Here is a 25289-nt window from a genome sequence, read left to right as displayed (position 1 = left end):
AAAAACATCATAATAAAAAAGATTGCTTTTTAAAGCATTTGTTTGTTTCCCAATACTGAAAGCGAATAAAAAGATCATGTGTAATCCTGCTGCTCCCTCCAGTGGACAACAGTGGTGTGTTTCTAGTGGTGCAACAGTTGAAGTGATTGATTGAATTAATGAATGAATGAATGGGAATTTGGTTTATCACTTATATCTCCGGAACCAAAAGGCGAAAAATTCTGAAACTCAGAGCATAGATAGTGCTTGAGGAGTCTTGTTGAATGAGACCATCGCGGTGTTTTTGGGCGATTGGGACCGGGAGTTCTGATCGTTCAAAGGCATATATTTCAGGGCTTTTATCTCTGGAAGGCCCGAGGCCCGCGACGATACGTTTCGATCAAGAGAGGTCCTTACCATCAAAATTTGAGCGTGCAGCGTCTTTCCGTTTTCGAGTTATGAGTGAATTTGTACTGGGGGGGCGTGGCCTAAATGGCGGCCTCCGTTTTTACTTTCGTTTCAGGATTCCATTCCTTAATTTGACAGAATTGTCAATAGTAATACTTCAATAGATGAGTTTTGACAAAATGTGATTGTAAATGTTAAAATAATGATTTTATAAAGTCTAAATATGAATTATATAACAATATTAGGGAGTAGTATGATGAAATGACAGCAGGGGGCAGTACAATACCACTTATTGACTTAATATGCCATGTTATATCATTTTTACCTTTTTAACTGTTATAGAGGCAAATTTTGTCCGATCTGTCTGAAATTTTTCATGCTTCTTAAGAGCAGAACTTCTTAAGTTCTGACTTGTTTTTATTAAAGAGATATAGGCTTTCGGGGACACTTGGTAAAGGCCACATTTTGAAGTGAACCTATTATAGCTAACCAAATGAAGTAGTTCAACTTTTTCTGACAATTATTGATCTAGTGAGTACAGAGAATTGTATTGCACTAGTTTTGAACATTATGATATGAAAATTATATGATCAGAGATTTACAGACCATTTTACAGATCAGACCATTTACAGCCAATACAGGCAGTTTACCATAGGAAACATATGGTTTTAAAGCCTTTTAACTGTTATAGCGCCACATTTGGTCCGATCTCCAAAAATTTTTGCATGCTTGTTAATGATGATATGTCACATATGCTGACCAATTTTTGTGAAGTTCTGAGTTTTCATTTAGGATTTATAGGCTTTTGAGTGTATTTTGCAACGCCCATTTTATAAATGACCCTATTACAGCCACTCAAATGCAAAAGTTCAACTTTTTTTTGATAATTATTGATCTAGAGAGTCCAGAGAATTGTCCTAGACTGGTCTGGTTCAGATCGGGCGAAAAACCTAGGACTAGTTCGCAAAAGTAGGTTTTTAACATGTTTGCGAATATTTAATGAACGGTTTGATTGACAGCAATGGTTATAGAGGCAAAGTTGTTCAGCATGAGCAGATCTATCAAATGATATGCATTTTGTGACAATAAGTGTAACACCATGTGATTACAGAGCCATAAAACTCGTTAGCGCCAACTAGTGGCCGATTTCTTTCAAAATTTTTACAGACCTCTAGGGCCATGAGTCGAACATGCCCATCGAGTTTCGTTCCGATCGGCCTCCGTTAACCTTGTCTAATAGGTGCTCGACTTCATTGGCCAATGGCGGCCATGTTTTTTGAGATACGTCAATGTCCTCATAGACATACATGGCACCTTGGACCAAGACACTGCATACCAATTTTCAAGTCAATCAGACTAACGGTCAGGTGGTTATAGCCCTTTTCATGTTTTTTTCATGTTATAGCGCCACCTAGTGTTCAATCGTCGCTATTTTGTTACTGTGACCCCAGATTGAAATCCTACATATGTGTACCCAGTTTGGTGAAGCTATCTCATTTACTTTTTGAGTTATAGCCATTTTAGTAAAATAGGCTCCTCCCACAACGTTCATTTTGAGCCCCCTAGCGACTTTGAATGGAAATATCGACGTTATTTCGATAATTATTGATCTTCAGACTCCAGAGAACATTTCTGCACTGGTTTGGTTCCGATCGGACGAAAAACCACGGACTAGTTCGCAAAAGTAGATTTTTGACAAAATTCAAAATGGCGGAAAATCTATCATAACGGAAATGAAATCGGAGATATACGTTTTGTTCGTCAGGCGTCCAGCTTTCCAATGATATAAGATACTTGAGTCTACGACATACGGTCTAGGAGTTATGAGCAGTTTCGCGCTTTTGGTTGCTATAGCGCCACCTATAGGCCAATCGGGGTCATACTCTCTGAACCTTTCCTCGATTTTTGTACTACCATCTGACAAAGTTTCAAGTCTCCAGCACTTACGGTTTGGGCTGCACGATGCGTTTTAGCGGAGAAGAATAATAATAATAATAATAATAAAAATCAGTACAATTACAATAGGTGTTCAGCACTTCGTGCTTGAACCCCTAATAAAAATCAGTACAATTACAATAGGTAATTTCGTGCTTCGTACTTCGTGCTTGAACCCCTAATAAAAACATCAAAACAATAAACTAAACATACAAAATACACTACAAAATCACATAAAAGCAAGTCTAAAAGTGAGTTTTAAGTAAGGATTTAAAAGCACTAAAAGATTCAGCATATCTAATCTCATATGGAAGAGAGTTCCTGAGTTTTAGAGCAAGGGAAGAAAAAGCTCGATTATTTCCATAAGAGTGCTACATTTGATCATTGAGTCAGTGTAAAGACTAAAGGTAGTTTTCAAAACCTCACAACATTTAGTATCTCTGGAAAGCTCTGAATCTGCTCTTTAGGACATCCAGACTGTTAAAGCTGTGAGATGAATGTTCTCAGAGAAATTCACTCAAATATAACATCCTCTTCATAACACACTTCAATATAACACACTTCAACTCTGTAACCACAAGCCACAGGTTTTCTAAAGAAAGTGCTGCCACACGATCGATGCTTGTAAAGAGACGTGTGCTTCATCTGTGTGATCTCTTGATATGTCAGCTACACATCGAGTAGTAAGGCTGTTTTGACCAAATAACCAAATTCAGATCAATTATTTTCCCTTTATAAAGACTAAGTATTGATATCCTATATAAATCATAATGTGTGGATCTGATTGAAGATCTGCTGTCGAAGCTTCTGTTCATCTGATACAATATGCTAAAAGCAGTATAACTGCACTTCTTAAATCGAAAATATTAACAGTATAATTCATGTTGTGAAGGTGTACATAAATTCAGTGTTACTTTGTCTGATGTTTGTGCATGTACTTAAAAAATTGTATTGCATCAATAACTGCTGTCTTCTTTAACTGTAGACAAATGTGTATTATTTAAAGAAATCAAAGAAAATTTTTTTTTAGCTTTAAGTATGAATATGTTAGTCTTAAGGTTATGAATAAGCCGGTATGCTCCAAAACAATGACAAAACTGGCACTTATGCGATTTAAGCATTCAGAACGCAGTCTTTCACTTCTGCTAAAATGGATCAGGGATTTTTATGACATCACAGCAGACTTCAGCTTCTCATCACATCTTCTGTCCAATCAAATGCTCTCTAGAATCTAAAGCTCCGCCCCCTATGCTATAAATACCACCTGGCCAAAGTGATGGAGGAATATGTGTTGGAGATGTGTGTTCGGTTGCTCAAACGCTCAAGTTTTCTAACTTTACGCTGGTTAAGAATGACATGGTTAGAATTTATTCACATCTCTACTATTGAATTCAGCGTATAATCAACTCTCAGATTCGCTTCAATGGTGCTGTAAACTCATAGACAGTAAAAGAAATGGACACAGCGACCCCATTGGATTCAACGGAGACAAAGTGAAGCCCATTAGAAACTCTTACTTCCTGGGGGTCCAGCGTACTGCGCAGACTCAAGCTGAGCTTGACGACGTAGATGTGACGTGAGCAAACCGTCTGTCTTCTAGTAGCTGTGCCAAGAGAAATCTGAATCATTCCCTTCCGAAACTTGCAGAGACGGAGAGCGTGAGTAGGAGCTGTCCATGAGCGAGGAGCAGGAAAAACTTTTAGTAGGTGTTCTGATTAATTACTTTGTCATTTTGCCTCCAGGTCCTCCCGATTGCGCGCGAGCTTCTCCTCCGGTCCATACGGTAATTTCTTACTGTGCGACAGAGAGTCGCGTGGCTGTGACGCAATCGTTAGCCTACTTTTACAAAAACTGCTTCTACAGGGCCATAACATAAGCTACAAGGTAATGGAGCATTTTATACATTGTCGTGTTTCTTTAGAAATAAATAATGGACAAATGGAGTCTTTAAACGCCTCAGATGTGAAGTTATTCGCTGTCAAAGTGACGCCAAAATGAATGGGAGTCAATGGGATGCTAACTGCAGGTGGGGTTCCGTTAGCCAATGGCGGCGTCCGGGGGTACCTTCAAAATAATACAAATCCCTGCACCCTTGTGTAAACTAAACGCTATTGGCTATTTGAAAAGGGGGAGGAGCCATTCAATAAGACCCACCTTCACTTCCTGTTTCAGAGGAAATTACATCAACGCATCAAAGCTGTGCGTACCAAGACACTTCAGTGGGCCTTTAACATTCATGAGACAAAATCACAGAAACACACTACAGGAGACAGAACAAGCAGAAGGGCAACACTGCACTGCAACACTTAATGCTGGAGATCTATTTCGAAAATAGTTTATGTGCCGTCCATCATTATGGTTATCACTGTCAAACTGACTAATAATGTTGGACTGATAGTTTGAAGAAGGTTAAAGTGTTGAAGTGTTTTAAGAAGACGTGAGAAGATGTTCTCCACAACCGTTCATGACGACGGCTACACAATCATCTTTTCCAATTCTTTCTGTTGAGACACTGGATCTGTGAAGAAAACAGCAGAAAACTGTCCTTAGTGAGGAACAACATGGCAAAGAGAAATATCCTAATAATGGAAAAGTCATGTGATGCATCAAACAGTGAAGAGCTTCATACCTGGAGACAGCTGGAGTTTCTCTGGCCCCTTCATCATCTCATGCTGACTGTTTCTGACAGCCTACACACACACACACACACACACACACACACACACACACACACACACACAATTACAAGACGTCACGTATAAACCAAATGTGCCGTTTACACACTTGCTATGACTGTAGAAAGACAAACATAAATAGTGATGAAAGCCTGAATATTAAATGTCACAGATGTATTTACTGAATAATCCACTGTTTTGTCGAGGGATCAAAATGACAATTTCTCACCTGAGATTTGGAGCCAATTTACAGGAGGATTAAAATGACTTTAGAAAGATGGCAGCGTCACTATTTTATTTTTACACAGAAACTGGTAGATCTATTAGTATATGTTGACTTTAGCAATCTGTGTTTCATTATATGCCGACAGTGACAGCTCAGAAATTCATTCATGCATGTTTGGTTGGTTTTTCTCCTCCACAAAACAGTGGATTACTCAGTAAATATACATCTGTGACATTTAATATTTTGTCTTTCATCACTATTTATGTTTGTCTTTCTACAGAAAGAAAATAAGCAAATCTAAAATTTGAGCCGGGGACTTCTGGTTGAGTTGAAGGAATGACCCCATAGCGATTCAGACGATATTGTATTAAAGGTCGGTGAATGTACAACAACAACAGGCTCTGGATCGTCTCAGTCAGTTTTAGTGATACAGAAGTCCTGAGGGCGACATCTAAACTGTTCTGGGTTCAGCTGCTACTTTTAGTGTTCAAATGTTTGAATTACTCGTAGATGAAAAATCTATAAGATCTAAAATTAGGAGCGAAACGCCTTCATTTTTAAGAGCTGCTCCTAAATTTCAATGTTAATAGAAACTTTTAGGCGAAAGATTTTGGTGAATACAGACTCAGATTATTAGAACCGCAGTAATGCTCATATCCATTGATAAAAGAATAAATGTAAGTAATACTTGCCTTCCTCCTTCTACAGAAGCAGCAGAAAACCAAGATGATGATGATGATGATGAAGACTGGAATTACAGCATAAAGCCAGTGTAGGCCAGAGGAGCTGAGAGGTGTTGGGCTGGAGGAGGAGTGTGGAGGAGCTGGACTGGAGGAAACTGGAGCTTCTGGAAGAGACAACAGGAACAGCAACGAATAAGAGAATCATAAACAGTAAAACCAAAACCACAAATTTCTCACGATCTGCCAAAAGTCAAGCCATTACTCTTTCTTTAAATCGATAAAGGATCTGTGTGTTTGCAGAAATGAAATCGATAAAAATTTTCTTCTTTTACAAATCATTAAATCATTTAATTATTAGGGCTGGGAGAAAAAAAATCAATTCACCTAGGTATCGCGATTTAAAAAAAAAAAGATTTTAAAATAGATTTTTTTTAATGACATAATCGATATTAATTCAAATTAAATTGCTTTATTTTTCAGGCCCTTGCTTATAGATGAGGTTGACAGAAGTTAGCCACTTTCGTTTCAACAGAATTTATTCTGTTATATGTGTGGTTATCAATGAGTGTTGAGAGACGTAATAAGTGGGCGCGTGAAACTCACACTGAGAGAGAGATGAGACAGACAGAGCTGCACGTTTCATCTTTAAAAGATTGTGATCTCGATTCAAACACCCACGCGATCTTTCAATTCTTCTGTCTATTAAAACTTTGACAAAATCATATCGCATCATTCAAAGCTGTGTTGGCGCTGCCGCTGACCCGGAGAGAGTTGTCATGAAACAGCAGTCTTTTCAACCTCATATCATTATTTCTGTGATACAATAGTTCAAATTATCATAGAAGTACTGGGATAAAAGTTTAAAGTTAAAATAAGCACTGATGTCTACGATAGAGATCAAAATAGAGTAAATCAGCTTTTGATTAAAACTTGGCGCTTAAAATATCGAATAGCCATAAGCTACATTGTTTCATCGCTTAGGCTACAGTCCTTGTCAATTGTTACATTGACAAGGATTGTTAAAAAATGTATTTGTTATTTAATCATTTATTTAAAAGAATGCTTCTATGTATGATGCTTCTAAAATAAGTCAGAAAAATGTGATGAATTGTTTTTGTAAATATGACTCATCATGTACAGTCTGTACAAGTCTATGATTTAACTTTCCTCATTGTGTTAAAAAAAAAAATCGCAATATGGAATCACAATACTTGTAGAATAGCAATTCTTAAAAAATAAATAAATAAATTAATTAATTAATTAAAAATAAATAAATAGGCCTAAATAAATCGCAATTCATATAGTATCGGCACCCAAGTATCGTGATAATATCGAATCGGGAGATAGGTGTATCGTGCAGCCCTAGTAATTATATAGATTACCCGAATGTTATCACTTATCATTGTTTTCAACAGAAGATTTTTCAAAAAGCATTTGCTTGTTACGGTGTATAATCATGACCATGCACACACACTACCGGTCAAAAGTTTAGAAACCTTACTATTTTTTTACGTTTTTTAAAAATATTCTCGTACGCTCGTCAAGCCTGTATTTAATTGATAAAAAACAGGGGAAAAAACAGTAATATTATGAAATATTATTACAATTTAAAATAATGGATTTCCATTTTAACATATAATTTATTTCTGTAACGATCACCAGCTGGAGTGCCCTTGAGAGCCACCAGAGGGCACTCCACATAGGACTCTCCTATTCACTCACAAACTACAGTTCCCATAACTCACTGCCTGGACTCATCATCACTTATCACTGATCACATTCACCTGTACCTCTTTCACTGATTGCATTCACCTGTCTCATCCTGTTAGTCTGTCTATTTATACCACGTTCATTCATTCACTCACCGCGAAGTCTTGTTGTACTGTTAGTCTGCATTTCCGAGCATTTTCCCTGGTTTCATGTTTCTTGGTTTTCTGGATATCTCGCCCTGGTCCCTGGATTACTCTCTTGCCTCTGGTCCCTGCCTGTTTTGTTAGTTTGTTTCTTTATTTGTTTGTTTGGACTGCCTACCTGTGTTTTGACCCTTTGCCAGTACTTTGGATTACGCCTTTGGATTACCCCTTCAATAAAAGCTGCACTTGGATCTCTACCTTCGAGCCTCGGAGCAGTTCATGACAGAAGACTTCGCCACACCCAGATCCAGCAGCTATGACCTCCAGGAATGCAGCAGTACAGATCTCGCCTGATCTTCCCAGCATGAGCCGGGAGTTCGCTGGACAGATCGCAGCCTTGGCCCTGGATAGCCTCGATCTGTTCCAGTATACCTGGGGGTTTGTTCCTCTCGCTGCCTCTTGTTCTCTGGGGGACGAGGCAATTAAGTTGTGTTACCGGCTGGGGGCTAAGGAGGTCGACCCGAGGGAGCTCCCCGATCTCTCCGGTCTGGATTGGAGAGAGGCACTCTCCAGATGTCTGGAGAGCTTCCTTCCGTGGCACGCCATGTCACCGTCTGCCCTTCACGCCAGTCCAGCCGAGCCTGCACTTCACGCCAGATCTGCCGAAGCCAAGGCAGTAAGCGTCATGCCCGCCGCGCCTGAGACAGCAGGCGACATGCCTGCCAGGCTAGAGCCCTCTTCACCGCTGGTCCCGTCCAGCACAGAGCCTTCTTCACCGCTGGTCCCGTCCAGCACAGAGCCTTCTTCACCGCTGGTCCCGTCCAGCACAGAGCCCTCTTTACCGCTGGTCCCGTCCAGCACAGAGCCCTCTTCACCGCTGGTCCCGTCCAGCACAGAGCCCTCTTCACCGCTGGTCCCGTCCAGCACAGAGCCCTCTTCATCGCTGCCCAGCACAGAGCCCTCTTCATCGCTGTCCAGCACAAAGTCCTCTTCGCCGCTGGTCCTGCCCAGCTCAAAGCCCTCTTCGCCGCTGGTCCTGCCCAGCTCAAAGCCCTCTTCGCCGCTGGTCCTGCCCAGCTCAAAGCCCTCTTCGCCGCTGGTCCTGCCCAGCTTAAAGCCCTCTTCGCCGCTGGTCCTGCCCAGCTCAAAGTCCTCTTCGCCGCTGGTCCCAACCAGCTCAAAGCCCTCGCCGCCGCTGGTCCCGTCAAGCTCAGAGTGCGCTTCTGCTGATCCAGAGACTGTTCACGTCGCTTCTGCTGATCCAGAGACTGTTCACGTCGCTTCTGCCGATCCAGAGAGTGAGCTTCACGTCACTTCTGCTGATCCAGAGACTGTTCACGTCACTTCTGCCGATCCAGAGACTGAGCTTCACGTCACTTCTGCCGATCCAGAGACTGAGCTTCACGTCACTTCTGCCGATCCAGAGACTGAGCTTCACGTCACTTCTGCCGATCCAGAGACTGAGCTTCACGTCACTTCTGCCGATCCAGAGACTGAGCTTCACGTCACTTCTGCCGATCCAGAGACTGAGCTTCACGTCACTTCTGCCGATCCAGAGACTGAGCTTCACGTCACGTCCGCCCGTCAAGTGTCTCGTCCCGCCGAGACTGAATCTGTTCCTGAGCCTGAATCTGATCTTGATACTGAGCCTGAATCTGTTCCTCTTCTTCTTCCCACGCCTGTGTCTTCGGACAAGATGGCCGACTCCACGCCTGTGTCTTTGGACAAGATGGCCGACTCCACGCCTGTGTCTCAGGACAAAATGGTCTCCGCCGAACCAGTGTCTCCGGACAAGATGGTCTCCGCCGAACCAGTGTCTCCAGACAAGATGGTCGCCGCCGCCGAGCAAGTGTCTCGGGACAAGATGGTCTCCGCCGAGCCAGTGTCCTCAGCAGAGTTACCCTCTACAGAGATGGCTGCCGACATGCCTTTCCCTGAGCCGGTGTCTGTTCCAGTTCCTGAGCTGGAGCCAGTGTCTGTGTCTGTGTCTGTTCCAGTTCCTGTGTCTGTGTCTGTTCCAGTTCCTGAGCCAGTGTCTGTGTCTGTTCCTGAGTCGGTGGTGCCAGTTCCAGTGCCAGCTCCGGTGGTACCAGTTCCGGTGGTGCCAGTTCCAGTTCCTCCACCGTGGCCGCCCGAGGGGTCTTCACCGCCGTGGCCGCCCGAGGGGTCTTCACCGCCGTGGCCGCCCGAGGGGTCTTCACCGCCGTGGCCGCCCGAGGGGTCTTCACCGCCGTGGCCACCCGAGGGGTCTTCACTGCCGTGGCCGCCCGAGGGGTCTTCACCGCCGTGGCCACCCGAGGGGTCTTCTCCGCCCAGGCCGCCTGAATGGTCATCTCCGCCCTGGCCGCCTGAAGGTTCGTCTCCTCCTTGGCCGCCTGAATGGTCGTCTCCGCCCTGGCCGCCTGAAGGTTCGTCTCCTCCCTGGCCGCCTGAAGGGTTGTCTCCCCCCTGGTCGCCTGCACAGCCTGCTCCACCCTGGTCATCTGCACAGCCTGATCCGCCCTGGCCTCCCATCCTGCTGCAGTATCCAGGTCCTCTGCCGCTCCACGGGCCTGGCCCTCCATCCCACCCCCGGGTCCGCCTCCGCTCCACCTCCCTCCTGGACAGTTTAGGAGCGTCTGGAATCCGCTCCTTAAAGGGGGGGCTATGTAACGATCACCAGCTGGAGTGCCCTTGAGAGCCACCAGAGGGCACTCCACATAGGACTCTCCTATTCACTCACAAACTACAGTTCCCATAACTCACTGCCTGGACTCATCATCACTTATCACTGATCACATTCACCTGTACCTCTTTCACTGATTGCATTCACCTGTCTCATCCTGTTAGTCTGTCTATTTATACCACGTTCATTCATTCACTCACCGCGAAGTCTTGTTGTACTGTTAGTCTGCATTTCCGAGCATTTTCCCTGGTTTCATGTTTCTTGGTTTTCTGGATATCTCGCCCTGGTCCCTGGATTACTCTCTTGCCTCTGGTCCCTGCCTGTTTTGTTAGTTTGTTTCTTTATTTGTTTGTTTGGACTGCCTACCTGTGTTTTGACCCTTTGCCAGTACTTTGGATTACGCCTTTGGATTACCCCTTCAATAAAAGCTGCACTTGGATCTCTACCTTCGAGCCTCGGAGCAGTTCATGACAATTTCTTTGATTCAAAGCTGAATTTTCATCAGTCATTACTGGCTGGACGGCGCTTGTTAATGGACGCGCACGCCTCGATTATTATTTACTGAAATGTCCACAAGTTGTAGGAGCCATATTAACTTATTTTTTTCTTTAACTTCCATTTGTTATTAAAATTTTCCATTTAGTTATTAGGAAATGTTTTCTTACTGCTAAGCACTGATACATTGTCCTCTTCCTCTAAAAACTCACTTGATTTATCAGCAAGTTGCAACACTGATGTTCTATTGCAGATCTACATTTAGCAACATCGTTACAGTTGCTGTAGATTTATTTTACTGTGATTAGTCTTGCTTTCAACTACCAAAAATCCAAATAAACAGTCAATGAATCCAGTTTCAATCCTTGTGCTGTGTGAACAACTGTGTGCACCTTCTCTCCAGCCAACACCCCGAGGGAAGATTTCAGGTTATTCAGTGACAAATTACCCAAGAGTGAAGCCTACTGGACACACACCTATATGACAACGTCTAAAGAAAAGCAAAAACATGCCCATACAAGGATTATTATCAATGTTGGACACAGTTGTGCTGATTAATATATTTTTTTGGAACATGTGGTACTTTTTTCAGGATTCATTGATGAATAAAAAAAGTTCGAAAGAACGGCATTTATTCAAAATATAAATCTTTTCTAACAATATAAATCTTTACTATCACTTTATCAATTTAACACATCCTTCCTTGCTGAATAAAAGTATTGATTTCTTTTTTTTTTTAAATTAGCTGACCACAAACTTTTGAACAGTAGTGAATATATTGTTACAAAGAATTTATATTTGAAATAAAATGCTGTTTTATTTACTCTTTATTCATCAAAGAATCCTGAAAAAACTATCACAGGTTCCAAAAATATATATATTAAGCAACACAACTGTATTTTACCAAAACTCAACGACTGAAGTCCTCCTTTCCATGCATTTATGCAAACCAGAGTCAAATAAAAGTAGTGATCTAGGCCTTGTTAGCCTTTACTTTCAAAAAACATGTTAAGAAAATTTGCAGCACATTAAAATACAGTTTGTCTGTTTTTAGACATATTAGGAATACATTGACTCATGATGCTGCAAAAATTTACTTGGAGGCATTGATAATTCCTCATATGAATTACTGTATTTCTTGTTGGTCACAGACGAGTGAAACAGCAATAAAACCTTTAAAATCTTTATATAATCAAGCTGTTAAAGTATTAGACAAAAAGCCACTGAGATATCATCACTGCCTGATTCTTGGAAAATACAGCATGTTAAACTTTGATAATATAATTGTGTATGCCAATGTGCAATTAGTTTTTAAAATTTTGAATAATATTGCGCCTCCTCCCCTGAAAACATTTGTTGTCCAGCTCTGAACAGATGACTAGGAGCTCCAGGTCCACGAGTTGCAATGATTGCCTAATGCCTAAACGTGCACAGACAGACTTCTCATTTAAAGGCATCAAAGAATGGAACAAACTCACAGTCCTTAGACCTGAAGGATTTTTCTCGCAATACAAGGAAAGTGCTATTGGAAAACCAGTCGTGTCAGCGTAGATAACTGTGTATGTAAATATGACTTTTAATGATGTTTTATTGTAGTAATTTTGGTATGATTTACTTGGATTGATGGTTGTAATGGGGAATGGTTGAATGAATGAATTAATAGTTGTATTTGAGTGACTAATTACATTTTATATTGTATATTTTGTATCGTAATTCACCTGCTCGGGGACTGCAGATGGAAACTAGCTCAAGCTAAATCTGGTGCAAAGCATCTTTAATTAATGTTTTTTGTACATTGTCCGTGTTGAAATAAATAAATAAACGAAACGAAACAACTGTTTCCAACATTGATAAATCGTCATATTAGAATGATTTCTGAGGGATCATGTGACACTGAAGACTGGAGTAATGATGCTGAAAATTCAGCTTTGATCACAGGAATAAATTATATTTTACTATATTCACATAGAAAACCATTATTTTAAATTGTAATAATATTTTGCAATATTACTGTTTTTTTCTGTATTTGTGATCAAATGAATATCAGGCTTGATGAGCATAAGAGATTTTTTTTTTTTTAAGTAATATTTCCAAACTTTTGAGAGTATATTCTTCTAGTTAGTACATTAAATGCAAAAAATATATTATAGGCTACTCACTGTTGACAACAAGTGTAGCTTTCACCTCACACACGTCCTTTCCAAAGAAAGCTTGTGCTATATAGAGTCCTGATCTGGAGATGTCCACATTCTGAATGGTTACGCGCACGCATTCTCCTCCAACTAGCACTGAGACTCCAGATGTGTCCACAACAGTACATCCTTCATGAGGGACACACTTCTGTGCGATCAAAGATAAGCTTTTCGTAGTTTCTTCTTTAAAAATGATCCTCAATCTATCGGCTTCCTCCGCTTTATCCATCGGGAATGGCAGTGTAACGTTTTCTCCATGATTTGCCTCGAACTTCGACCCATCAGCAAGTAAAGCATCGCCTGTTAAACAGAAAGAAAGTGTTTAGGATGACAATCAATGCTTTAGAACAATGAGCGATGAACTTGACATTAATTTACATTCATTTTACAGTTAAATAAAAACAAGCATTCGCCCAGTAACCCCAACTCTTTACCAACCTGAGACCAACACTAAGTGAAATAACACGAAGACAGTGGAATTTAATTTCATATTTAACAAAACTGTGCGGAATCTCCAAAAATGTATCCTAATGCAGCGGGGTGTCGTGTGTTTTAAGTTGGTTTGATACAACAGAACTGCCTCCTCGCTGCAGTAACACAGGCTGTGTCACAGACATCATTCCTTCAAAGCTGGGAGGGTGTGTTTTCTATCTTGGGTTTTCGATGTCGCGGTGTGTGTGGGCGTGGCCTAAATGCGCTCTGTACTTCTACTTCCGCACTCTTGCTCATTTCTGGTCACCGAAGATCCAGAGCATTCAACGCCACACATAAAACCCTCGTCATTCTATCTATCTTTTGCGATCATGAGCCTTCATCATCATTTATTGTTACAAATAGTATATTCTTACTAACCGCACCTCTAGTATTTTAAATCACTGTATATAGGCTAGTAATCAAAAAGTATTTTCATAAAGGAGCTCAAAAGCTTACAAGTGCCAAAGCCTCACAAAAATCTTCACTGTCTCGTTAAGCACAGACTGTTTTATCATTGGTAGAATATAAATTGGGTATTTAGAGTATTTCAATACAAACATTTCAGTCAAATATGCAATATGTCAAAAAAGTAGACTAGAAGTAGCCTAATTCTGCACAATTTGGCAACCCTAGCAGGCACATATAGCCTACGCAACAAAAATATATCATTAATGTTACTCCAGTTATTTTTTCTTGTGTAATTATGAATTACAATTATAATTATAAAAACACTTACAAATATCAAGATAGCGGCAAAGCTTTTTATTTTTATTATATATGTAATATTTATTGTGTACGCTAAAACAACTCATATTCAATACTGTCGGATGTTAAAATCATTTACTTACTTGTGAAAATGAAGATTGCCAAAGAGAAAAGAACGATAGTCGAACAGGCTGAATCATGGCGCCAGACGAATATAAGCCTTTGCTAACCTCCTTCCCCTTGGTAACTCTGTGTACCGTAACGCCCATAGTTGGCTTTTAGAAACGCACCCCTGATTGGTGCAATTTTAAGTGTCTCACTGTACAGCCAATCGGTGGACACCGTTCTGGAGATGACGGATTCACTGGGCGGTGCCAGACCGCGTATCTTCCCATCATTCGCTTTTTATTTAACAGCTCATTGAAACCAGGAACAACAAACAAGAAGTGAGAAACATCAGTGATAGTTCTTCAGAAAGAAAGCCTAGTAGCCAACACACGTTCTCTGACATGGCATATTCATGTTGACAACTTGTGCACTCGGTTTCAACAAAGATTGTAGGCTATTTTTATTTTATAATTGTGAGTGTCTCTAATATTTACTCTTTTCAGTTTAAGTTTCTGTTATTAATTATTTTCTGTTCTTTGGTAGTTTAGTCATTGGTTTAAATTCCCCATTAGATTGCTTTTTGTTTGTTATTTTGGCCATGCCATCTCCAGAAGCCATTGCTACCCTTTAAGTTACTTTTTTTCTATTATAGGCTACCTTGTCTTGTTCCATGAGCTAAAAAAATCTTTGCGATAATTCGTTTGCTTGTGCTGCTGTGACAGACTCAGATCAACGCTCTTAAAAATATGAATATTTTGTTGCGTCTGCCTTTACTAGACTCGTATGCGGAACAAGTTGAAATCCGAGCTTGGACGTCTTATTCAAAAGGCCATGAAATCTTGGGCAGAAGTGAACAGATTATATTCACACCACGAAAGTCTATAAGCTGAGGGAAGCATATTAGATTCAGTATGATATCAGTGAACGAACTGTTGATAAAAAGTTGCATTCTTCGAGCGTGATGCAAACTAGGCCTATACGCTACTCAACGTTTTATGAAATTACGCCGTTTTGAATTGAAAATATGCGATTAATATTATGATTCTTGTAGCTAATTCATAACTGAATGTGACGAGACACGAAACGTTTGTGTTTTCGACATAGATATTGCACATTTTAAAATAAAATACTATTTTCAAATTAAACCGATTAGCCTATAGGGGAGAGTGGGGTGAGTTGTGCCAGTTTTTACTCAAAGTGACTTTAAAGTGAGGCCACGGCAGTAATGCTTTCAACTTAAGGATGTACATATATTTCAGGATGTGGTGCATCCCTGAGAACAATAACTTTGGATCTGAAATAAATTGTTTCAGAAATATAGCTCTTGGAAAAAAAGTGGTCTCCTGGCACAACTTGCCCCTGGTGCGGGGGAAGTTGTGCCTTTGGGGGAATACAATGGGGGTAAATTGTGCCAGTGATTTCTGAAGTAAAACAGAACATTTTAATGTTATGAACCATAATGCTATATGAAAGCAAGATAAATTCAATACAAAATTACTCATTTAAGGTTTATTTAGATATTGTCACCCTGGAATACCATAGCATGCGTTTTTCCTACTATGGTCAATTGCATAGGGATTTTGTATTGAACATAACTCTGGATCACAGTGTCATAGAGACAAGGGGGCGGGCTCATTTTACTCAGACAACCAATAAGTCTCTCAGGATCATTGTGAAGCTATCAAGCTACGCCCTAGCAACCATTTAGAGCACCATAGCAACACAATATATGATATTTGTTTATCATTTCAGGCAAAAAGGCTTTGGCAATAGATGCCTGTTGACATAGCGCTGTTTGTCAATTATGTAACATATAAGAATAAAGTGACTAGGCTCATTTCTAAACATCCTATTGTGACATAGGCCACTTAAAAACGGAATAAAACTTCTCTTTAATAACATAGTGCAAACTCAAAACTGAAATCAGTGTTAGCTAAATTAAACAAATAACAGGCAGGCCCAAGTAAAACAATGATGAGGCATGCCCATCTCCTCACTTCTCAAGATTATCCCCTGTGAGAATGTAGGTCTCTAGGTGGTCTGGATCTGGCACAACTTAACCCAGGCCCTTTGGCACAAATCACCCCGGACCCACAAGTTTGAAAAACTAGCATGATCCAGCAGTTAAGAGCTAACATCATGCTAACTGTATAGACTCATTGTGTAGCCTACTAAAGCACTAAAACATGTGTGAAATGTTTTCAAACTTGTCTATAATTGTTCAGACACTACAATCAAAAAACCTTAATCATAGAAATTTTACTTTGAAAGGGAAAAAACAGTTTTTTGCACTAAAATATGCTTAACTCTCATGCCATGTGTCTCTCTTCTTTGGAGGACGAGTAAAAGTGATTGCTTTTCAAAATGATGTGGTCACATGACCAATTTCTTCTATGGTTTTCCAGAAACAAGGGTGGAACTACTTCCCCCCCTTGCACAAATCACCCCACTCTCCCCTACGTCATAACTACAATAACTTATTTTACTATTCGTATTTATCCCCTTAAATCCATTTTAATCCTTTAATTATCCTTTAATTATTTTATTCCTTTATTATTATTCATAATTCAATAATAACCCGTCTGCGGTAGGAACAAAAGTAAAGGTTAAGGTATTCTCCAAGAGGAAAATTTGTCTTGGGCTCAAAAGCCACGGCATAACAAATAGTAAAATGAAAAAATAACACAATACTATAACACCATAGAAAGAGGAAAGAAAAGGGGGAAAAAAGAAGAAAAAAATAAAAATAAAATTATATTTATATGAAAACACCCGTGCGATTTGAACGATCCATTCACAATATGGCGGTCGGCATCAAACCACTCTACAAACTGCTTTATTTACAGATGTCTTGATCTTTATATAATAAGTTAAGAATAGCAGTATCATTACTAAATTTACCAATGTAAGAGAACAGGGGAGCTCTCTCACACACACACACACACACACACACTTGAAGTGTAAAACTCCGCCACTGTTTTGTTACTCAGCTCTTTGGACGCCGTATATTTTACAACGCCCTTCTTCATTGGTGGACTGCGAATATGAGTGTATGAAATAATCCAGAGGAGGCAATTGTGTGTGTGTGTGTGTGTGTGTGTGTGTGTGTGTGTGTGTGTGTGTGAGGGAAGCTTGAGAGATACAATCGCATGTTTAACTTGTTTGCAGTCAGCGGAGCGTAAGGGCCTTTGTATGACTCAGATTTTAGTTTTCATGACTCTTTCTTTTGCTCTGCCACTGGATCACTTCTTAATTTCTGTTCTGTCAGTCCATCATCCACAGGAACTTGGAACGGAAACTCTAATTTGCTACATTTGTATCAGATCGAGCAATGCAAAAAATATGTGAGTTATTCCAACGCTATCTCACGACCAATCGTTGTTCATATCACACATGTGAATCTATTAATTTTACCCAAAAACATTAGAATAAATATATAGCCTACCAAATGATATTATGCTGCTTGATATGATTAACAGATTTTCTCTTGTTTGATTTAATTCTGATATTGTAACTTTTTCATTGAACCAACGTTAAGAAAACCAAGCCATTTACTGTCATTTTGAATTATAAACTCAGCTGATACAAATAGCCTAACTTCTATATTTGTACACTTCAAACACTTCAATATACAAACACTTCACAATAAAGCTTCCATTTGATAACATTAGAGACCAATCAATGGACTAATAACAATAAAATCTACAGCATTTATTAATCTTAATCAATGTTAATGTCAACATATGATTCAGAAATTAACATGATTATTTTTGTTAGGCCTTACATTAATCAAATCAAATCAAATCAAATCAAGTATATTTGTATAGCGCTTTTCACAATACAGATTGTATCAAAGCAGCTTCACAGTATTAAAATAAAATAATACAACAAAGTTTGTTTCTAGTGGAATTTATTGATTGATAGAATAAAATTAAATATCCCCAAAATATCCCCAACTGAGCAAGCCAAAGGCAACAGTGGCAAGGAACCGAAAAAACTCCATCAAGCGGCCTAATGGTGTCCTAAAACTCCATCAGGTGACCTAATGGAGAAAAAAAAAAAACCTTGGGAGAACCCAGGCTCAGTCGGGGGCCAGTTCTCCTCTGGCATTTATGAACTAGAGGCCGGATTGTAGTTTGAAACTGTGAGATTAACAATATTATATGAATGCCTGGCTGAAAAGATGCGTCTTTAATCTAGTTTTAAACTGGGAGAGCGAGTCCGAGCAACGAACAGTATCAGGAAGGCTATTCCAGAGTTTTGGAGCCAAATGTGAAAATGCTCTCCCTCCTTTGGTTGATCTGGATATCCTAGGTATGACCAAAAGCCTTGAATTTATTGATCTCAAAGAGCGCGATGGATTATAGGGCGACAGAAGATCCGTTAAATAGACTGGAGCTAAGCCGTTTAGGGCTTTATAAGTCAGTAGCAATACCTTGTAATTAATACGGAACTTTATAGGTAACCAATGTAGTGATGATAAAATCGGTGTTATATGATCATATTTTCTTGATCTAGTAAGAACTCTAGCGGCTGCATTTTGGACTAACTGTAGCTTGTTTATTGAGGATGCAGGACAACCGGCTAATAAAGCATTACAGTAATCTAGTCTCGAGGTCATGAATGCATGAACTAACTTTTCTGCATCAGAAACTGATAGCATATTACGTAGCTTAGCAATGTTTCTAAGGTGGAAAAAGGCTGTTTTTGTAACATACGAAATATGATTTTCAAAAGACAGGTTACAATCGAGTATAACACCCAGGTCTTTTACTGTAGAGGATAAAGTAACAGGACATCCTACGATGTCAAAGTTGTATTGTGAGAGGTTCTGTGGGCGGTTTTTTGAACCGATAAGTATTACCTCTGTCTTGTCTGGATTTAATAATAGAAAATTACGCGTCATCCAATCTTTTATATCTTTAACACACTCTGTCAATTTGGATAATTTAGCGTTTTCATCCGGCCGTGATGAAATATATATTTGAGTGTCATCAGCATAACAATGGAAACTAATTCCATGTTTCCTTATAATATTTCCAAGTGGCAGCATATATATTGAGAATAATAGAGGGCCCAACACAGATCCCTGCGGCACTCCATAGTTTACTGGAGTTATGATCGATTTTTCTCCATTTAAATAGACAAAATGGTAGCGGTCTGATAAGTATGATCTAAACCAGCTTAATGCTTGTCCTTGAACACCAGTATAATTTTGTAGTCGATCTAAGAGTATTGTATGATCTATAGTATCGAACGCAGCACTTAGATCAAGTAAAACTAGTATTGAGAAACAGCCTTGGTCAGAAGCTAAAAGTAAATCATTTGTGATTTTAACGAGCGCAGTTTCAGTGCTATGATGCGGCCTGAATCCTGACTGAAACTTTTCATAGATATCATTTTCTTGCAAGAAAGAGCCCAGTTGAGCGGACACAACTTTTTCTAGTATTTTAGACATAAAAGGTAGATTTGAAATGGGTCTATAATTTGCTAGATTATGTGGGTCTAATTGTGGTTTCTTAATGAGAGGTTTTATCACTGCCAGTTTAAATGTTCTTGGAACATGACCTAAAGATAAAGACGAGTTAATAATATTGAGGAGAGGCTCTTCTACTACAGGTAACACTTCTTTCAGTAGTTTAGTTGGTATAGGATCTAATAAACATGTTGTTGTTTTAGATGAAGTGATAAGTTTATTTAACTCTTTTTGTTCTATAGTTGTAAAGCGCTGTAATTGTTCTTGCGGGGGGAAAATTGAGGCTGAATTATAAGGTGCGATTGAGGATTGAACGTTTACAATTGTGGTTCTGATGTTTTCTATTTTCTCAGTGAAGAAGTTCATGAAATCATTACTACTAAACTGTAACGGGATATTTTGTTCGGGTGACGTCTGTTTATTTGTTAGTCTAGCCACGGTGTTAAATAAAAACCTAGGATTGTTTTGGTTGTTTTCTATTAGTTTGCGGAGGTGCTCAGCCCTGGCCGCTTTTAGGGCCTTTTTATAACGTGACATACTGTCTTTCCACGCGATTCTAAAGACCTCTAAATTAGTTTGTTTCCATTTACGCTCTAAATTACGGGTTTCTCTCTTTAGAACATGCGTAGTATTATTGTACCATGGTGCTTTAATTTTCTCTGTGACCTTTTTTAATCTAACGGGTGCAACAACATCCAATGTTCTAGAGAGAATGGTGCTCATAGTGCTAGTTAGTTCTTCTAGTTCATCTGTTTGTTTGGGTTCAGGCAGCAGCTGAGACAGATCAGACAAGCAACTCGAGAAATTATCTATGGTGGATGGAAGGATTGTTCTGCCTGGTCGAAAACGCGGCGCCGCATGACATATTACAGCAGTACGTAATATGCAAGTTACCAAGTAATGGTCAGTGACATCATCACTTTGTGGAATGATATCTATATCGGTTGGATCGGTTCCATATGATATAATTAAATCGAGTGTGTGATTAAGACGATGAGTTGGTCCGGTGACGTTTTGTTTGACCCCAAAGGAATTTAATAAATCTATAAACGCAGCCCCTAACGCATCATTTGGATTATCTACGTGTATGTTAAAATCTCCAACAATTAATGCTTTATCTACATTGACCAATAGATCTGAGAGAAAATCTGCAAACTCTTTTAGGAAATCAGCGTAAGGCCCAGGCGGTCTATATACGGTAGCCAAGGCTAGAGATAATATGGATTTTTTTCTAACATCTAAGAGCGTAACATTTAGTACAAGTATTTCAAACGAAATAAACTTATAACCCGTTTTCTGAGTAACATTGAGAATATCTCTATAGACCGCTGCAACACCGCCGCCACGACCAATCAGACGGGGTTCGTGCTTATAGGAGTATCCTGATGGAGTAGACTCATTTAGACCGAAATAATCATTAGGTTTAAGCCAAGTTTCAGTAAGGCAAAGGACATCGAAGCTATTATCCGTGACTATTTCATTTACAATAACTGCCTTAGGTGTGAGTGATCTAATGTTTAGAAGACCTAGCTTTAGAAATTGTTTTTGTTTACTAATAGCAACATTTTCTGGTTTAATAACAATTAGATTTTTTCTAGATCCTGCAGTAGATTTATTATTTGATCTCACTAAACGAGGAATAGACACAGTTTCTATGCAATGTTCTACACTATTTATATCAGTTAATTTGGTGCAGCAGAGACTATGATTTGAACTTTTGGTTACTAGTCAAAAGGTATTTAACATTTTGGAGATGTTATCTGACATTTTGGAGATGTTATCTTAACAAGGATTAATAAATGCTGTAATAGGCCTATTGTTCATGGTTATTTCATGTTTGTTAATAAATTAAATACCATTAAATATTGTAACTAACTGGCAAACAAATCAGACGAAAATGGACAGACAGTTGCAGTAAGTCATGAATCAGATAATTAGATATTGAATCTCTAGAAAATATTTCTGCTTTTTTGGTAAGTGCTTTATTTTGAATCACAAACTATTTAACTGGAAATCAATAAAATTGTGAATTTGTAGATTTTCCTGTTGCTCTTCATCATCATCATCATCATCATCATCATCATCGCTCACACACACACACTCTTCCTCGTGTGTGAATGAGCATGGCCGCACTGAACTCTGGGCCGGTTCTGCTCGGGTCTCCTCTACAGAGAGAGGAACATCCAGAGACTGATCCATTTCTACAAAAGATGAACATCAACTTAAACACACTCTATTATTTCAGTGCAGATCTTCATTCAGAAACAAATGACACTAAACTCATGTTTTGAGCGCGAGTGTGTTAATAAATGAATAATATGTTGTTTAAAGAATAATCATACCCTCAGAGGAACAAACAGAAGTCCTCATCATCTTCCAGAGAGCAGACAGACAGCAGGACACTGATGGACAAACACTCGACACTGAAGAGCCTGGAGAGGAACAGATAGGCTACACCATTAATATAGATATATAGCGCCATCTATAGGCCTACTATGCAACTGTCTGTTCGTTTAGCTTGAACCAGTTATGATATTTAAGGTTATTTAATCTTTTTGCGAACATGAAGTAACAATGGCCAATATATAAGCTAATGATATATACATATATTACAGCATTTATTAATCCTTGTTAATAATAAAAATACTCATTTTAATTTCTGAATCAATAGGTTAAACGTTTAAATTAACATGAACTAAGATTAATAAATCCTGTATAATTCATCGTTATTAGTCCATTGCTTGGTTTCTAATGTTATTAAAAGCTTTATTGTAAAGTGTTTACAAAAACTCGAAATCAACTGAATTTATGGACAATAATTAAAAATGACAGTAAATGGTTTTGGTGGCTTGGTTTTCTTGTATTTGAGTAACGTTAATGATTAGGTGTGGGTAACGTTGGTTCATTAAAAAAGTTACAAAATCAGATGTCAATCAAATGAGCAAATCTGTTAATCACATCACTCAGCATTATATCATTATGTATACATTTATTCTAATTAATATTTTTGTGTAAAGTTTTAATAGATTATTATAGGCTATGGAATATCTGAATGACTCACCTGTATTGGAGTTCTGCATTGCTAGATCGGATATAAATGTAAAGGGTCTCCGTTCGGCTGTATGAATATGAATAAGCGTTTAAGTCAAAAGTTACTGCAGTGAATGTGATGCATTGAGTTTCCCGTCCCAAGTGGCACCTAAACACACTCGCGCTCTTCCTACGAGTCCGCACGAGTCCGCACGAAGTCTGCGGTGGTGTTCCGTTCAGTGCGCTTCATCTGGAAGAAGTTTGGGGCGGAGCTCCGGCCAGTGTTCTTCATCTGTGGGGAAGAAGTTTGGGGAGGAGTTCAGTGTGAAGTTTGGGGAGGAGTTCAGTGTTCTTCATCTGTGGGTGGGGAAGAAGTTTGGGGAGGAGTTCAGTGCGCTTCATCTGTGGGTGGGGAAGAAGTTTGGGGAGGAGTTCAGTGTTCTTCATCTGTGGGTGGGGAAGAAGTTTGGGGAGGAGTTCAGTGTTCTTCATCTGTGGGTGGGGAAGAAGTTTGGGGAGGAGTTCAGTGTTCTTCATCTGTGGGTGGGGAAGAAGTTTTGGGCTCCGGCCAGTGTTCTTCATCTGTGGGGAAGAAGTTTGGGGAGGAGTTCAGTGCGCTTCATCTGTGGGGAAGAAGTTTGGGGAGGAGTTCAGTGCGCTTCATCTGTGGGGAGAAGCTTCCTATCAGAGCTCGCTGCAGGGCGCATAACCAATGATAGCGTTGAGAGCATTGAGGAGGCACAGACGGCGCTCCTCCGCCTTCTGAAATCTGTCTAACACAAATGGGATTCAGTCCACAAGACCGAAAGTGAAATGTGTCATATGATAGCCTATGGGCCATGAAAGGAAGTCGCTTTCCAGGAGATAAAGTCACGACTGTCATGTCAGGAAATGCCGCTCAGAAACTCGGAAACACCCATTGCGCAGGTGCAATTTTTAGAAGTTTTCTTTTTAGAAGTATGAGAGCGGGACACAACCTAACGCTTTTTGACTGTCTCAGTTTTAGGGTCAGAGTATTTACTTTTTCCCACATTATTTCCCACGTCTAGTATAATTAGGCTATGTGGTTTTGTTTCATTAATACAGTGTATGCTTTTTTCTTGATTTACCCCAAAAGAATGGAAGTGAAATGTGACAACATGCCCCATAGGTGCCCCACTCTAACATGACCATATGACAGATTAAAATGCTATCTGATCAGCATTTTCAGTGAGAGCATCCAACCAGTGATAGCGTTGAGCGCGTTGAGGAGTTAAATCAACACACTAGACGGCGCTCGTCCTTCTGAAATATAAAAGGACAACTGGGATTCAGTCCAGAAGACCGAAAGTGAAATGTGTCATATATGGGCCAGGAAGCCACAACCTCACCCTCAACCATGCACATTTTCTTTTTAGAATAGCCTACATATTATACATCTTGACCTCTAGGAGCCTCTAGCTGAAGATAAAAAGGCAACACCACCAAAGCCCTTAGAATGAATCTCCTGGGGAACTTCGTTGTAACACGCTTGTCTACTTCCACACATGCCAGCATGACGAAACTAGTTGCCATATCGACACTATAGAGAAAAAAAATTGCGCCAAAATTCAGAAATCTTTTGAAGATATCACTGAATATTTATTTAATCATATAGCTAAAGTACATTTCTTATGTTCATTTTTCATATCTATTTTATGTGTTTTAAACTTTAAAATGAGACAAATCTGATATGTTTTTAACATTATGTTATTTAACAGTTGAGATAGTTTTTTAATGCTGATCTAACCAGCAGAAGACACTGTTTAAATCTGCGCTAGTGGGGCATGTTACAATTAGCCCCTATTAGATCTATTCTATTCTATTCTATTCTATTCTTTTTTATGAATTCTATCGAGAAAACACGAGGAAAGGGTGAATAAAGACTGAGGGCCCTATCTTGCACCCAGCGCAATTGACTTTGTACACCGACGCATGTTTCATTCCTATTTTGCACCCGCGCAAAGCGCGCTTTTCCCTCCACAGAAGCACGTCGCTAAACTAGGGAATGAACTTGCGCTCCCTGGGCGGTTCAGCGCAAAAAAGGAGGCGTGTTCCGGCGCAAACGTTCCCTGGTGCTATTTTACTGTTCCATAAAACAATTGCGCCACTGGCCAGAAAAAACCTAGTCTAAAGTCAGTGGCGCGTTGCGCGTTGTTCATTATGCTATTTTAAGGGCGCATGCTTGACCATAATGTATAGAGTGCACAACGCTCATACACTGTGATTCTCTAATCTACACAGAAGCAGCAGTTTTCATTTTTGCAAATCATATTATTACAAACGATAGATAGATAGATAGATAGATAGATAGATAGATAGATAGATAGATAGATAGATAGATAGATAGATAGATAGATAGATAGA

At 39.6% G+C, this 25289-nt stretch overlaps 2 protein-coding genes across 2 annotated transcripts in view; one reads left to right on the top strand and one right to left on the bottom strand.

Moving 5' to 3' along the window:
- The window catches only part of LOC311072984 (uncharacterized protein), a 1552487-nt gene that overhangs the window by 510170 nt on the left and 1017028 nt on the right, over positions 1 to 25289 (top strand). The gene's annotated exons all lie outside the window — the stretch shown is intronic.
- Positions 1276 to 14527, bottom strand: LOC311072987 (uncharacterized protein). Its single transcript, XM_084098382.1, has 5 exons — positions 14434 to 14527; positions 13079 to 13411; positions 5916 to 6070; positions 4952 to 5012; positions 1276 to 4840 (listed from the first exon to the last, which is right to left on the bottom strand). The coding sequence occupies exons 2-5, from the start codon at positions 13338 to 13340 to the stop codon at positions 4797 to 4799; spliced, it is 522 nt and encodes a 173-aa protein (XP_083954508.1). The 5' UTR covers positions 13341 to 13411; positions 14434 to 14527; the 3' UTR covers positions 1276 to 4796.

The sequence above is a fragment of the Abramis brama genome, assembly GCF_963993115.1.
Source record: "Abramis brama genome assembly, chromosome: 22".
NCBI lineage: Eukaryota > Metazoa > Chordata > Actinopteri > Cypriniformes > Leuciscidae > Abramis > Abramis brama.
The sequence above is the reverse complement of the archived record's forward strand: the minus strand, read 5'-3'. Positions and strand labels throughout refer to the sequence as shown.

Coding starts and splice junctions, on each gene's coding strand:
- LOC311072987 (XM_084098382.1), bottom strand. CDS start 13,340: ATGGATAAAGCGGAGGAAGCCGATAGATTGAGGATCATTTTTAAAGAA. Junction 5,013..5,915: donor GCTTCTGTAGAAGGAGGAAG/GCAAGTATTACT, acceptor GTGTGTGTGTAG/GCTGTCAGAAACAGTCAGCA. Junction 4,841..4,951: donor GAAACTCCAGCTGTCTCCAG/GTATGAAGCTCT, acceptor TTTTCTTCACAG/ATCCAGTGTCTCAACAGAAA.